At 32.0% G+C, this 16,894-nt stretch overlaps 2 protein-coding genes and 1 long non-coding RNA gene across 4 annotated transcripts in view; 1 reads left to right on the top strand and 2 right to left on the bottom strand.

Annotated features, from left to right (window-relative positions):
- LOC139511645 (dual specificity mitogen-activated protein kinase kinase 7-like) overlaps positions 1-14,568 on the top strand; it is a 30,082-nt gene extending 15,514 nt beyond the window's left edge. Inside the window, exons 12-13 of one of the 2 annotated variants that reach the window (XM_071298601.1) lie at positions 6,213-6,316; positions 12,641-14,568. In XM_071298601.1, coding sequence (XP_071154702.1) covers positions 6,213-6,311 — 99 coding nt within the window. In that variant the 3' untranslated portion in view covers positions 6,312-6,316; positions 12,641-14,568. Of the gene's footprint in view, positions 1-6,008; positions 6,051-6,212; positions 6,317-12,640 lie in introns of those variants that run through there. The other variant, XM_071298603.1, reaches the window with a different exon arrangement.
- On the bottom strand, positions 2,096-5,434 carry LOC139511642 (uncharacterized). Its single transcript, XM_071298599.1, has 2 exons — positions 3,899-5,434; positions 2,096-2,234 (listed from the first exon to the last, which is right to left on the bottom strand). The coding sequence occupies exon 1, from the start codon at positions 5,161-5,163 to the stop codon at positions 3,910-3,912; it is 1,254 nt and encodes a 417-aa protein (XP_071154700.1). The 5' UTR covers positions 5,164-5,434; the 3' UTR covers positions 2,096-2,234; positions 3,899-3,909.
- On the bottom strand, positions 10,170-12,366 carry LOC139511646 (uncharacterized). The gene is made up of 3 exons (XR_011662064.1): positions 11,838-12,366; positions 11,024-11,092; positions 10,170-10,261 (listed from the first exon to the last, which is right to left on the bottom strand). It is a non-coding gene; the product is annotated as an uncharacterized lncRNA (long non-coding RNA).
- Positions 14,569-16,894: the final 2,326 nt, after the last annotated feature.

Raw genomic sequence — 16,894 nt, 5'->3', positions numbered from 1 at the left:
CTCCTGAAACCACATAACAGAATTTCCTGAAACTTTGTACATAATAAGGACATAATATGTAAATGTGGGTATCAACAGGAAATTATGATTGCAATTTTTATGCCCCAGCCGTAGCGGAGGGGGCATTTAGTTTTACCCTTGTCCGTCTGTACGTACATATGTCCCAAAGTTGGTTTCCTAACTTTAGTTTGCCTCAACCAAATGTTATGAAACTTATACACAATGCTGATACCACTAAATACAGATCAAGTTTGAATTTTGGTAGCGTCACTTTTACTGTTCTAGAGTTATGTCCCTTTACATGGAAAAAATGCTAAATTTTTTGATTCCGTTCTCTAACTTTAGTTTGCCTCTACCAAATGTTATGAAACTTATACACAATGCTTATTACCACAATTTACAGATCAAGTTTGAATTTTGGTGCTGTCACTTTTACTGTTTTAGAGATTAATAGGCCTTTTACAAATGGAAAAATTGCTAAAATTTTCTTTTTTTTCTCAAAATATCAATTTTATTTTTTTAATTGGAGTGATCACAATTTGTCGATGATTATAGTTGAACCAACTACAATCAATGCTTAAGACAATGCAATGTTTAATTTTGCCTTCCACTGATAAATTGAAGTAATTATAACCCTCCACTTCTAAAAATAATTACTAAATTAAACGATACTTACCTTGGTTAAAGTTGAAGTTTAATTTGAATTCTATGTAGTCATAGAATCACTGAAGTGATCAGATGAGAAGCACTGCGCAACCGCAACCTCAGTCTTTAAAGATACAAATTTTTTGATGATAAAGCCAAGTGGTACTCTACCAATAGCATATATATATATAAGCCCTATCAACTACACAGCTGTAGGGAGGGTGGTGGCATCTGATCACTTCAGTGATTCTATGACTACATAGAATTCAAATTAAACTTCAACTTTAACCAAGGTAAGTATCGTTTAATTTAGTAATTCTATTACGTCATATCACTTCCGCCATCAGATGAGATTTTTCACACTCAAAAAAATTTCAATAGTAACTTTTATATATATAAATGTAAACAAATCAGTTATTCAACACATTTACATCAAAACTATTAGAATTTATAATTCTCTTGTTATAGAAAGTTGCAAAAGTATTCACATTTGTCCAACCCGCTTTACTCATAATATCAGCTAAAGAAACATTGTACAGTTTAGCTTTAGACGTAGCTGCAGATCTCACTGAATGAGCACTAAATTGTCGAGTGTCTATACCCGATTTTTGCAAAACTACTTTAATCCAACGGGAAATAGTGCTGCAAGTAACTGCTTTATGCGGCTTAATGTAACTGATAAGCAACTGCTTAGTGTGAACACGCAAAATTTTAGTACGTTTAATGTATTCTTTCAAAACAGTATATACACACAACCTCCTATCTGGAGGAAAAGCTCTCAGTTTGACATCTGGATTCTTATATCCTGGTCTAGACTGTTTTAATAAAACATCTAAATGAAAAACAAATTCATCCCTCAATTTTTCCATACAGTCAACACTTAAAAACTTCAGTGTTTGTACACGAGTAGCATTTGTTAATGCTATCAACATAACGAGCTTCAACGTTACTTCTTGTAAAGTTAACATATTTACAGGTGAAAGCTTTCTCAAGTAGTTCAAAACTAATGATACATCCCATACACAAATGTTCTTAGATTTTGTAGGTCTAAGATTATAAACTCCTTTCATGAATCTGACTACTAAAGGATGTGCTCCTACAAGGACATTATCTATCACTAAACCTAGTGCAGAAAGAGCAGATCTTGCTGTATTTATGGAACTGTAGCCAAGACCATTTTCATATAAAATAGTCAAATAATCAAGCACTATATTTATAGAAATTTGAACTTCACTAATTTTCCTTTCACGACAGTAAGAAAACCACTTTTTGACAAATACTTTGTACTGTTTTTTAGTGCTTTTTCTCCAAGAGCATAACATGATGCTGGCAGTTTTTGTCGAAATTCCTCTGTCAATAAACTGTTTCCTGATACATGACATATCATTAGATTCAATGTTTTGTTCAATGGATGGACAGTGTCTTTGTAAGGAAGAGTCAGTAGATCTTTCCTTGCTATAACCAGTATGGGTGTATCGATTAACATCTGCATCACCAGAGTAAACCATGCTTGAGTCGGCCATAACGGCGCTACTAAAATAACTGTTGTCTTGTCTTTCAAGATCTTCTGTACACATCTGCCTAGTAAACTGAAAGGAGGAAATAAATAGCATTTAAAGTCACTCCAGTCTATAGAAAAAGCATCTATAAAACTAGCATCAGGGTCAGGTTTCCATGAACAAAACCTTTTCAATTGTGAGTTTAGGCGAGATGCAAATAAATCAATTTGGGGGTCACCCCACAGTTCACATATATCACAAAAAATGTCTTTGTTTAACTGCCATTCAACTTGATCATTGAACTTTCTAGATTCAGCATCAGCAATAGTATTTTCAGTTCCAGCAATGTGGCTAGCAGTGAGCCACACATTGTGTTTCTTTGCCCAAAACCAAATAGATTTTGCAATAGTGTTACAACATATTGACTTAATTCCACCCATTTTATTGACATAGCTTACTGCTGTAGTATTGTCAGTTAATATTTTCACATGTGTAAAACATTTTAATTGAGATTCAAATGATTTCAAACCATACAAAATTGCTAGTAATTCTAAATAATTTATATGATATTTTTGTTCATCAGGGGTCCATCTACCTCCTGTTTTGTTGTCAATAAGTACTGCTCCCCAGCCAGAGAGTGAAGCATCAGTTTGTAAAATAATTTGTGGATTAACTCTGTCCAAAACTCTGGACTGTGTATAAATATTACATGACCACCAAATAATTTCTTTTTTCATTTTATCAGTTATTTCCATATTGACATCAAAATTGCCCTTAGCCATCTTTAAGGCATGTATTTTTTCTATTTCAATATCTCTATAATACAGTTGACCATAATCAACAGCAGAAAAACTTGAGATTATCAAGCCTATATAACTAGCAACTTCTCTTATTTTAGAGATTTGTTTTGAAAGTAATTTTTGACTTTCTTCATGTATCATTTCTTTTTTGTCTAGTGTTAAAGTGACAATCATTTTTTCAGAGTCTATCAAAAACCCTAAAAATTGAATTTTCTTTGTAGGTATAAGAACAGATTTTTTCTCATGTACTATGAATCCCAAATCAGATACCAATTTCACAGTATCTTGGATATTTAGACTACACTCTGCAATTGTATCTCCTATCAATAAAGAATCATCAATATAACCTATATTGATATGACCTGATCTGCGGAGTGTAGCATATACCACTTTCATAAGTTTTGTGAATAAACGTGGTGCACTTGCCAACCCATTTGGTAAGCAAGTATATTGATAAATAGAACCTTTCCAAATAAATCTCAAATATTTTTGATATTGCTCATCAATGGGCACTGAATAATAAGCATGGCGCAGATCGACACTAGCCATGTAACAGTTTTGTTTTATCAAATGCAATGCCATTTCAAAAGTGTCCATTTTAAAATGGTGATACTCTACATGTTCATTTAACTTTTTTAAATTTAGTATCATCCGATATTCACCATTTTTTTTTGGTGTCACAAATATTGGTGAAATATATTCTCCTTCAATAGATTTTACCTTTTCAATTACTTTAATATTCAGTAAATTTTGAATTTCTGCATCTATTATTCTAGTATTATTATCATTTGCTACTATGTTTCTAATAGTTGCTTGATTTTGAATAGGATGTATACCATCAATAAACTCAATGGGACATTTATGAGCAATATCTAAAATATTACTGTCTGAAGTAATTTCTTCCCATTTATTTATATAATTTTTCAATCTACCTGCTACAAAATTTATACTCACAACATCAGGTTTTAATATCTGTATTTGTTGTGAGTCCACCTGGAGTTTTTTGATTCTCCAGTCTTATCTGAGCCTGCACGAGATGCTCTACCACGGCCGATACCTCTACCACGGCCTGTGCCTCTACCAGAGATCCTAAAATACCAAGGTCTACGACCGCCTCTATTAAAGCCACTGTTGAAACCACCCCTTCCTCGGATTTTATTTGATATTCTACTACACTTGCCAATATCATCAACAGTTTTGACCACATCACCACCAAATAGGTTTTTATCATAAGGGACTGTAGCATTCAGCAAATGTCCATATTCACCAATGATATCATACTTCATGACAGTTCTTCTCATCAAGCATACTAATCTGTTAGCATGCCCCATCAGAGCGAGTGAATCCATACAGTCGTCTAACATATTACTATGCTCAGTACACTCCTCTTTCTCTAACATTAAATCTAGTTTATTAATAACTTTAGCCATGACAGTAGCTGTCTTCACAACTACAGACTGAATAGTTTTCATTTTGTTATCGACTGTTTTAGTCTCGGGACTTAAAATATCCCAAATAACCTGGTCAGTTTGAACAGTAACGAGACCGTCACAATTTTGTGGTCTCTGAAGTTTCTCATCTTTCATGAGATCTGAAAATCTCTCAGAAGAAATCCCATTTCTAAAAATATCAGTTATATTATTAGCCAACTGTTCATTAATAGATGGTGCATACTTTTCACCAGACCTAAATTTTTTGCTCATGCTAGCAAATCTTGTCTCTTCACAAGAGTCAGATTTTTGTTTCTTACTAGGGGGTTCATCCCTTTTTTCATTATCTGCTTGGACCTCGTCACAAGCGTCATCATAACAATCAGAATCGTTTTGATTTTCATCATCATATTGATATTCATCATCATAAAGAGCGTCTATTCTCTTGTGCATGTTATCAACCCTACAGTTGGTTTTTACTTGTTCAGATCTTATCTGCTTAAGAATATCAAGCATTTCATTGTTATTATTAGCGTCACCACTGACACTACTAGTACTAGACTTTGCTTTAGAAGTGGACGGCGTACTCGAGGAAGGGGGCTTCCCCTGAGAAGCAGACTTGGACGAAGCCTTAGAAGTTTTCGACCTTGTTTTAGCCTCCTTTGGTTTATCAAAGAGTAAAGCATCTTCATCCTCTAATCTTAAATAGTCATCATCTACACTTGATGCCTTCTTATCAGGCGTTTTCTCTGATTTCTTATCACGAGACTGTATCATGGCGTCCGCCATATTTGTTTACAGAATAGTAATCTCAAACCCACACGAGAATGAAAATAATTTCTATAAAAAATTATAAACCAGATTTAATCACATTAAATCTTCAATAAATTTATTAATTGACTTCCTCGAAGTCATATAATTAAATAACAAATCAATTTTCAAGGTTGCAATACGAGGTTACTAACACACGTCAGTCCTCAACGAAAGTTGACAGTACACTGAGGTTGCGGTTGCGCAGTGCTTCTCATCTGATGGCGGAAGTGATATGACGTAATAGAATTTAAAGTCTTCTTTGCAAATGGGAGTTATCTTTCTTAGTGCATAATGATAGTTGAATAAACTACAACCAAAGCTTTATACAATGCAATATCCAATTTTACTTCCTATTGATAAATTAAAGCAATCTTTACCATTCAGTGCTTACAAGCACTTTGATTACCGTTCTAGAGTTATGCTTCTTTACAAATGAACAAACTGAAAAATATGTATAATGCTTTTAACCACAAAACTCTGTCAAAGTTCAATTTTTGGAAGCGTCACTTTTACAGCTCTTGAGTTATGTCCCTTTATAGCATTATATGCTAGCAGGGGCATCATCTGTGTCCCTATGGACACATTCAAGATTTATTTTCTAGGAGTCCTTCCTTTCAAGGAACTTGCATTTATTAAGAAATTATTTGATGTTTATTTCCAGGAACATGAATTTATTAAGAAATCTTAATGTGTATTTCCAGGAACATGAATTTATTAAAAAATCTTAATGTGAATTTCCAGGAACATGAATTTATTAAGAAATCTTAATGTGTATTTCCAGGAACATGTGTTTATTAAGAAATCTTGATGTGTATTTCCAGGAACATGTATTTATTAAGAAATCTTAATGTGTATTTCCAGGAACATGTATTTATTAAGAAATCTTAATGTGTATTTCCAGGAACATGTATTTATTAAGAAATCTTAATGTGTATTTCCAGGAACATGTATTTATTAAGTATTTATTTCATGTGTATTTCCAGGAACATGTATTTATTAAGTATTTATTTGATGTGTATTTCCAGGAACATGTATTTATTAAGAAATATGAAAGAGAAGATGTAGACGTAGCAGCTTGGTTCTCAGAAGTATCTAAAGTAATGGCTAAATTTGAGCCTTCATGATAATGGTATGTATATTAAAATTCATACATAGTTGAAAATTTTTTTCCATAACCCCTCTCCCTTCTCTTCAAAAACATAGGAAATTACACTTTTGGAACCATTCAAAGAAACAAGTAATTCTCTTTTTGGAATAAGCTACATGAAAGAATTAGAACTAAGTGACAAATTAAAAAAAAAAATTAGCTTGATTTTAAGCAGATAATGCAGTTATATAAATGATAAACATCAATTCAAAAAATAAAACATAAAAAGACTGTAGTGGCATGAAAATATAAACACAGCTAATTAACCAAAGTTAAAAGTTAAAAATGAGTTTTCAGAACTATTTGGTGTTACTCACAAAAATCATCAAACACAAATAGATAAGGTTAACCCATAGTTGTATAGAATACAGTGTTATAAACTGCTTTTCAACAAAGTATCTGTCATCTTTTCATTATATTACCTCGATGATATCTTAATTTTTTGTTTACATTAAATTTGAAAAGAAAAGTAACTCTCTAAAAACCGTGGTATGGTAAAATTAGAAATAACATGTTGTTTTTAAAGGAGATAAACAATATTAGGTCAATGTCAGAAAAATATTAACTTTTTGGTATCCTTCCTCAGTTTTCCGACGAGTACAAAAAAATTTATATTTTTCTGACATTGACCTAATATTGTTTTTATACTGCAACTTAAATAAATAAATTGATAGCTACTTAAATAGAAATTACAAACTTATTTTCATCCCTGAATGAACCTCTGACTGTTGAAAAAGTGTTCCATGATGAAATTGACATTGCACAAAATATAGATATGTTACTATATTTAGGAAATAAACAACTATTTGCAGTATAAACAGGATTATTCTATTTTCCTTGATATACATAGGTGATATTAGATCTTGTTTATTGAGGTTCGAACATTTTAACTGGACAAAATTTAGAATTTTATGGTATAGGAATGCTTATTGTCTGTTGTTTGTCATAAATTCACAGCCACAAATTTAGTTAAAGTTGACATAAGATTATTACATGGGATTTTCCATTCCACTCTGGTATTATTCTAAGACTCCCATATCAAACAGAAGCCTGCAAATTTTACTTTAACATTGTACATAAAACAGTGGCGGATCCAGAAATTTTCATAAGTGGGGGCCCACTGACTGCCTTAGAGGGGGCCCACTTCAGTCATGCTTCAGTGATTCCCTATATGGGTATACATTTACAATTAATTCTCCATAGGCCGTAATGGTAACGTTTTCCTCCGTTGCTCAGTCCATATCGTTTACTTGAACATGTATGATGGCTCATATCGAAGCTGATACATTTATACATGTCTGGTTAAATTTTCGGGGTGGCAAGTGAGATTACTTTTTTCGCAAATTGATGGACCCCGGAAGATGGTGAAAAATGTCACTCTCCTCATGAAATAATCCCAAAATTCTGATCATAAAATTCAATAAAAAAATTGTCCTTTCTAATAATTTATTTCAGGTCAAATCTACATCTTTCTTTTCTCATCACACCAGCTCTATAAAACAGTTCTTATTGTTCATTTATGTCCATTTTTAAAATCACAGCATCCACAATTGTATGGCGGACTAATATTTTTTTTAATTACGTCATCTGAGTTCCTCATCTCAAGGTCTATTAGGGATCCTGACCCATATTATATTGGGTCAGGATCCCTAATAGACCTTGAGATGAGGAACTCAGATGACGTAATTAAAAAAAATATTAGTCCGCCATACAATTGTGGATGCTGTGATTTTAAAAATGGACATAAATGAACAATAAGAACTGTTTTATAGAGCTGGTGTGATGAGAAAAGAAAGATGTAGATTTGACCTGAAATAAATTATTAGAAAGGACAATTTTTTTATTGAATTTTATGATCAGAATTTTGGGATTATTTCATGAGGAGAGTGACATTTTTCACCATCTTCCGGGGTCCATCAATTTGCGAAAAAAGTAATCTCACTTGCCACCCCGAAAATTTAACCAGACATGTATAAATGTATCAGCTTCGATATGAGCCATCATACATGTTCAAGTAAACGATATGGACTGAGCAACGGAGGAAAACGTTACCATTACGGCCTATGGAGAATTAATTGTAAATGTATACCCAAATTAGAAGCTTAATTCCAGAAGTTTTCAGGCTGATTTATGGATGATTTCACCTTGTACACCACCGAAAATTATGGTTAGTAGTTTTTTATTTATACCTAGTTATTATAAATGGTTTAAGATAAATATTATTGATAAAGATCAGCAAAAACTCAATGAAACTTTGCTTTTAAAATGCATTACTGGCACGGGGCTGAACACTTTTTTTAGGCACAATCATAACTTTGTTTACTTCCGAGAGATCCGAAAGGAATTTGTTTACTATATTGAAAAAGGCAAGAAACAACTTTTAAATATTATTAAATTGTAAGTAAACATGACACAATATAGTCTTTGTTATGTAATTATCACTTCGGTCTACAGGAATACCTGATAATCAAGGGAGATAACACACTTCATACGAGTAAAGTGAGATACATCATCGCATGTGCTTTTATCCAATGATTTGACCCCTGGTCAGTAGATATCATATGCAAAAAAAACAGAAAAAAACATGTACATGTTTTAAGAAAATCATGAACTAATATTTTTAATGCACTTGAGCAAAACAATAGATATTGTCATTTCTCAGTGAAAAAGGGGGAGGGTCAAACCTTTTTGAAAACAATATTTCTGCACCTATTCAACTATTAGGCTAGTTAGCTACTACCCATTGCTTCTAAAATAAAAGGTTTAAATGAAGGTGACTAAGCCACAAGGGAGAAGCATTTGTCTTTCTTTGTGATTAAACTTTCAAGAATTAGATTTTTCTCTCTCAATAGTACTTCTGTATTTAAATCAAATGATAACACAGCCTGAGTAATTTTTTTGTCTTATTTCAGTTCCAGACATATCATTACTTTTTAACCTGAGATGGCAAACTAGAGGTTTTAAAAAGTCCTGAATAACTGGTAAGCATTTTGCTTTATTAGGCAAGCTCTAAATTGTTTATTTATGGTATTTATGCAATTGAAATTACAGTCGGTATGTTAAAAATATGCAAATATGAAAACTGTTGCTATGGTCTTGGTATTAAATGAAAAGGCTTAGTTACAGATAGTTTCGACTCAAAATTTCGAGTTAAATCTAGCGGCAACTGTTTCTCACGTAACACTGCAAACTATATTTAGCTCTATTTTGATCTGTCGTTATTTAATGACGCCATAATACATGTGATGTCACAATGTTTCCTTTAATACCTCATGTGGATTTCTCACTAATAAAAGGTTTTCACTGAAATACATGTTAAAAACATTTTTTCTCAAATAGAATTATGTGAAAGGACAAGTTTTGAAAATTTGCACTATATTGCACTCTAATTATATGATAAGGATGACTTTCCAAGTAGTTAGGAGTGCTTTCCACAGTTTTAAATACCAGATTTCCACTAGTAAGAATAATTATTTTGGTGTTGGTTTTTTTATAAAATCTTCATTTTTGCATAATTTCTCTGTCAAAATGCACTTTAAGGCACAAGAAAATTTTATAGAATGCTTTAACAAGGTCTGTGTATTGTAATTAAAGGTTATAATCAGAAGTTTTGTCCTTGTTTTGACTAGTGAAGGTATTCTGGAAGAAATTAATTATACAAACACATTGTATTCAAAATAAATGAATATAGCGACGAAAGTGTCATTGCCGTATAGTGCTAAAACAACTTTATTTTTTTTCAGAAATGGACAAAAATACACAGATTTATTCAGAATGTTATACCGATGAAGATCACATAAAAATATTTGGAAAAATCAGAAGTATGAATTTCAATATTGAAATTCATACTTCTGATTTTTCCAAATATTTTTATGTGATCTTCATCGGTATAACATTCTGAATAAATCTGTGTATTTTTGTCCATTTCTGAAAAAAAATAAAGTTGTTTTAGCACTATACGGCAATGACACTTTCGTCGCTATATTCATTTATTTTGAATACAATGTGTTTGTATAATTAATTTCTTCCAGAATACCTTCACTAGTCAAAACAAGGACAAAACTTCTGATTATAACCTTTAATTACAATACACAGACCTTGTTAAAGCATTCTATAAAATTTTCTTGTGCCTTAAAGTGCATTTTGACAGAGAAATTATGCAAAAATGAAGATTTTATAAAAAAACCAACACCAAAATAATTATTCTTACTAGTGGAAATCTGGTATTTAAAACTGTGGAAAGCACTCCTAACTACTTGGAAAGTCATCCTTATCATATAATTAGAGTGCAATATAGTGCAAATTTTCAAAACTTGTCCTTTCACATAATTCTATTTGAGAAAAAATGTTTTTAACATGTATTTCAGTGAAAACCTTTTATTAGTGAGAAATCCACATGAGGTATTAAAGGAAACATTGTGACATCACATGTATTATGGCGTCATTAAATAACGACAGATCAAAATAGAGCTAAATATAGTTTGCAGTGTTACGTGAGAAACAGTTGCCGCTAGATTTAACTCGAAATTTTGAGTCGAAACTATCTGTAACTAAGCCTTTTCATTTAATACCAAGACCATAGCAACAGTTTTCATATTTGCATATTTTTAACATACCGACTGTAATTTCAATTGCATAAATACCATAAATAAACAATTTAGAGCTTGCCTAATAAAGCAAAATGCTTACCAGTTATTCAGGACTTTTTAAAACCTCTAGTTTGCCATCTCAGGTTAAAAAGTAATGATATGTCTGGAACTGAAATAAGACAAAAAAATTACTCAGGCTGTGTTATCATTTGATTTAAATACAGAAGTACTATTGAGAGAGAAAAATCTAATTCTTGAAAGTTTAATCACAAAGAAAGACAAATGCTTCTCCCTTGTGGCTTAGTCACCTTCATTTAAACCTTTTATTTTAGAAGCAATGGGTAGTAGCTAACTAGCCTAATAGTTGAATAGGTGCAGAAATATTGTTTTCAAAAAGGTTTGACCCTCCCCCTTTTTCACTGAGAAATGACAATATCTATTGTTTTGCTCAAGTGCATTAAAAATATTAGTTCATGATTTTCTTAAAACATGTACATGTTTTTTTCTGTTTTTTTTGCATATGATATCTACTGACCAGGGGTCAAATCATTGGATAAAAGCACATGCGATGATGTATCTCACTTTACTCGTATGAAGTGTGTTATCTCCCTTGATTATCAGGTATTCCTGTAGACCGAAGTGATAATTACATAACAAAGACTATATTGTGTCATGTTTACTTACAATTTAATAATATTTAAAAGTTGTTTCTTGCCTTTTTCAATATAGTAAACAAATTCCTTTCGGATCTCTCGGAAGTAAACAAAGTTATGATTGTGCCTAAAAAAAGTGTTCAGCCCCGTGCCAGTAATGCATTTTAAAAGCAAAGTTTCATTGAGTTTTTGCTGATCTTTATCAATAATATTTATCTTAAACCATTTATAATAACTAGGTATAAATAAAAAACTACTAACCATAATTTTCGGTGGTGTACAAGGTGAAATCATCCATAAATCAGCCTGAAAACTTCTGGAATTAAGCTTCTAATTTGGGTATACATTTACAATTAATTCTCCATAGGCCGTAATGGTAACGTTTTCCTCCGTTGCTCAGTCCATATCGTTTACTTGAACATGTATGATGGCTCATATCGAAGCTGATACATTTATACATGTCTGGTTAAATTTTCGGGGTGGCAAGTGAGATTACTTTTTTCGCAAATTGATGGACCCCGGAAGATGGTGAAAAATGTCACTCTCCTCATGAAATAATCCCAAAATTCTGATCATAAAATTCAATAAAAAAATTGTCCTTTCTAATAATTTATTTCAGGTCAAATCTACATCTTTCTTTTCTCATCACACCAGCTCTATAAAACAGTTCTTATTGTTCATTTATGTCCATTTTTAAAATCACAGCATCCACAATTGTATGGCGGACTAATATTTTTTTTAATTACGTCATCTGAGTTCCTCATCTCAAGGTCTATTAGGGATCCTGACCCATATATTCAACCAATTTTTTCCCAGAAAAGGAGGGGGCCAGGGCCCCCTAAAAAAACCTGTATATCCGCCTCTGTAAAATCAAATTACTGTATCCAACACATGACTCTTCACTTCAGGTATATAACTTTGTCCAAGGTCAAAATTAAAATTTATTTGTTCATCATTCCCGTACTGAAATATTGTGATATTATCATAGTGTGCTCTTTATTAAAGATGGCAATTGTTGTTTAGATCTATAGAATGTAATATTTGGAAATTTTTTATTTTTCCAGGCATATGAAGTTTAGTTGGTATTTTCATCATAAACAATTTAATACAATGCTGGTCATTGGTTCAAGCGGGAGCTAGCCAGTGGTGTTCGGTTTTTGTTTACGTGTGTGCATGTGTGATGCTGCTCAGAAGATTATCAAGACATACTATGCGACTGTGAACCCATGTGATGGCCCAAGCTTCTGTTTTTGATTTTCAACAATAATGTATCTGCATAATGTGTCATGGCTCAAGCATCTGTCTGCAAAAATAAATGAGCTAATATGTTGCATTAATGATATGGATTTATATAATACCCTGTACCACAGAAAATGCTTTTCTTTAAGAATGCAATAGTTATATGACAAAAAATGAAAAAAAGGCAAGCTACAGTGGTATTGTATATTAACAATTTTGCCCCTTTTTCTATTAACCATTTTCATGTTCTACGACAGAAAAATATTTAAGGACGACGATGGAAGTTTTTAACGACCTTGACTGGCTGTACTGACCTAAAATCTATTTCTGTATCAATTTATATGTTAACAGTATCACAATTTTATTTCCTTGAGTGACTATGTGAGAGCTTATAATTTTACTGTGTCTTGTGTGTATAAACTACCATATTTTTGGATGAATTAGAGGAAAGTTGAATGATTGAGACGAGTGAACCATGAAAATAAGGTCATGGTCATATGAAAACTGCCATGAAGGTCAAAATAATGAACCATGAAAATGAGGTCATGGTCATATGAAAACTGCCATGAAGGTCAAAATCTATTAAACTTGTGATCCCTGATCCATTCTGATATGAAATGTAAACAGTTACATCTGTCATATTTACAATCATATGCCTGTAAATCTGTATTGACACAAAAAGGAATTGGGTGTAAACTTTGTATATTGTTTGAGAGTGAACTTGATCACCAATTGTCAATTTGTGTATAATTATTCCATTGTGAAAAGTTGCACATATTTTCAGTAACACCCTGATAGGGAAATAGAGCTGCAATTAGGCTTACAAAAATATACATTTACTTTCTCATACCAAAGTGCACAAAATTGTTTGCAGTTATAAATGAAGAATTTCGCGCTCGACAAGATATATGAGAATCTTGAGAAAATCAAATGCATTTCATACATAGCATTATAAATGTATTGTTGCAGTATTCCAAATTTGGTATCAATTCTTCAGATTATCTCTATCTAATCTGGTTGACATCTAGTTCAAAGTTCAAGGTCATGAATTGCAAATAACACCAACAAAAGGAAAAATTATGTTTGAATGTCACTTCGAATTTTCAGTTGTCTTGGTACAAAGCTTTGTTAAACTTTTATGGAAAATAATGCATGGATCCTATTGAAATTTAATGGCACATGACATAATGGAGTTTATTCTCACATGACATAATTGAAGATGTCACATGATGTAATAGAAGATAACCATTCAACATTTGTGAGAAATGTAATCAAAGTATTTGCTTTACAATTCTATGTAAGCTTTTGGATATTGTTTAAAGAACTGTACACATTCATGATTTAGTTCTGTGTTTAAAACAAAATGCTCTTGTTTCTCATGAATAATGTGAAATTTCGAAAAAGCTTTTGACAGACAGCTGTGCAATTTATTTAATTTATTTATGATGCTCAAGTTAAAAGAGTTTGTGAACTATATTGTACTGCAAACTGATATCACACTATACCAAGAAGGCAAATTATTATCAAAGGCCTTTTCCTTAAGTAATTTACTTCTTAAACTAGTTGGAATCCTGCAAATTCCTCTTTAATGTGAGCTATGTTTGAAAGTTGTCATGGAGATTACAGATTTGTCATCATCTTTAAATCAAAGAGAAGTGCTTCCAGTATTATTCTCATTTTTCTGAGATGACACTCATTAATTTAAATATTTTTTGTGGGAAAAAATTCATGAATAAAAAAAAACATCAGTTGACAATTTGTTGTTAATTTTATTGCCACATTATGATGACTTGATTCATTGGGCACTGAGTGTATAGAGGGATAGAAAAGTAAAGCCAATATTCCATGACTTTATTTCATTCAGATTTTCCAGAAACAAATCTTTCAATCTTTGCAGTCATACACTTTCGTGTGTGTTTTTTTAACATTATGTTGTACTTTTCATCATTGGACCAAATTATAATTGCAAAAAGATGGTTGAAAAATCTGAAATGTATAGATTTTGAAAAGCAAAAATTATTTTAAAAGAAAATCTTTTATTTCCATCCAGAAAGAAATATAGAAATGTGAAAATAAGGAAATGTGGTATGATTGTCCAACACACTCTGCCAGATACCAAATGACTTAGAAGTAAGCAACTATAGTTCACTATACATCTTCCAACAATTAGCAAAACCCATGCCGCATAGAAAGCTTTAAAAAGCACAGAAATAGCAAATGTAAACAATTAAAAAGATAATACTTTCGGTCGGCTTTATGTACAAACTACAAAACAATGAATAAAAGAGAATATGATATACAGCAACAAATTTCAACCAACCACTGAATTACAGGTTCCTTTACATTATGCATTTGTGTCTTCTCTGAAACTACTGAACCAAATTTAAGCAAACTTGGCCACATTCATCCTTTGAATGACTAAATTAAATTTGTCTTTGTCTCCCGTCTATTTTAAATTTTTGTTTGCTTTGACGCCTTCGTTAAAGAAAAAAAATATAATAGCCTTTTAAGATGTCATAATTATTTGGACTAATATAATACATACATTTTCGTATGAAAAGAGAAAGCTTACCATACAAGTTATAACATGTACAATATTTTTGTACATGTTATAACCTGTACAAAATCGCAACTTGTACATGACATATATACTAGTTAAATGGCAGTTTAGTTTATCTAATGTAATATTTTGCAGTGTTTTCTCTACTTACAATCACAGGATAAGTGACTCGTTGACTGGAAGATTGCTTATAATGTTCAGAAAGACCGATTGATAGTTTCTTAACGTCTAGACGTAGTGACAAATAGTTCAAACATGTTTTTGACGACTAAAAAAATCGTCTTTTGGTTGAAATTGAGTGAGAGATTGCTTATAATGTCAAGAAAGACCATTGTTTTACGTATAGTGAGATGTGGTATGAGACAACTCGAAGTCACAATTTATAAAAGTAAACCATTATAGGTCTAGGTACGGTCTTCAACACGGAGCCTTGGCTCACAACAAACTGCAAGCTATAAAGGGACCCAAAAAATTACTAGTGTAAAACAATTCAAAAGAGGAAACCAATAGTCTAATCTATATAAAAAAAAACGAGAATAGAGAAACACTTTATGAACCACATTAACAAACGACAAGTACTGAACATCAGATTCCTGACTTATGACAGGTGTAAACAATTGCAGCAGGTTTAAACGTTTTAGTGGTACCAAATCTTCATCCTTCTCTGTAACATTACAACATAGAAAGATTTAGGACGACTTTTAAATAGAAACAGACTTTCAGTATCTTTCGTTTCTGAAGTACATTTTATAAGTGATTAATCTCTACATGAGTTTTGAGGAATCAAATTAACCAGGATGTGGAATAAATTTTCTTGTTACATCCCTTTCCAATTAAGGTGAATGTTAATCTAAGATTTTGATTACCGGCAAAGTTATCGGAAATGAAGACAGTGGTGATACGGTGCTTTTGGTCAGGCATTTGCTTTTTGTCCGTCTTTGTTGTCCGACACTTTTGCTTTTTGTCCGTTACTTTCGGCCCTTTTTGCTTTTTGTCCGATAATTTTGCTTTTGGTCTGACACTTTTGCTTTTTGTCCGTTGCTTTGTATTGACAAGTGATAAACTAATTTGTTTCGCATTGATAGCTTTTGGTATACCTTGTCATATTTCATATTTCTAGATGAGTTCCAATATAAATTCAACGGTACAAAATTATGAAAGTAAAACAATTGTATCGGGATCTTCAATAATTGCACTTGCATGAACTGTTGGGCATTTGTTTCACTTAAAAAGGGTAAGGATCGAACATGTTATTCAGTATATTAAATGTCCTTACATAGTTATGAGGGTTTGGATGGGGTTAAATGATTAAAGAATAATGCCCTTAAAAATGAAGATTAGAGAATAACGAGCAAAAAAAATGAAGATTAGGGAAATGAGTGGTCTAACTATTTGAAGATTAGAGAAAAAGGGGGTAAATTTTTTGAAGATCAGAGAAAAAAGGGGTGAAATTTAAATGTTTACAGAATAACAGACACCCCCCCCCCCCCCCCCCCACCCACCCACCCACCCAGACCCT

The sequence above is a fragment of the Mytilus edulis genome, chromosome 2 (genome assembly GCF_963676685.1).
Source record: "Mytilus edulis chromosome 2, xbMytEdul2.2, whole genome shotgun sequence".
NCBI lineage: Eukaryota > Metazoa > Mollusca > Bivalvia > Mytilida > Mytilidae > Mytilus > Mytilus edulis.
Note: the sequence above shows the minus strand (reverse complement) of the source record. Positions and strands in the feature narration are given on the sequence as shown.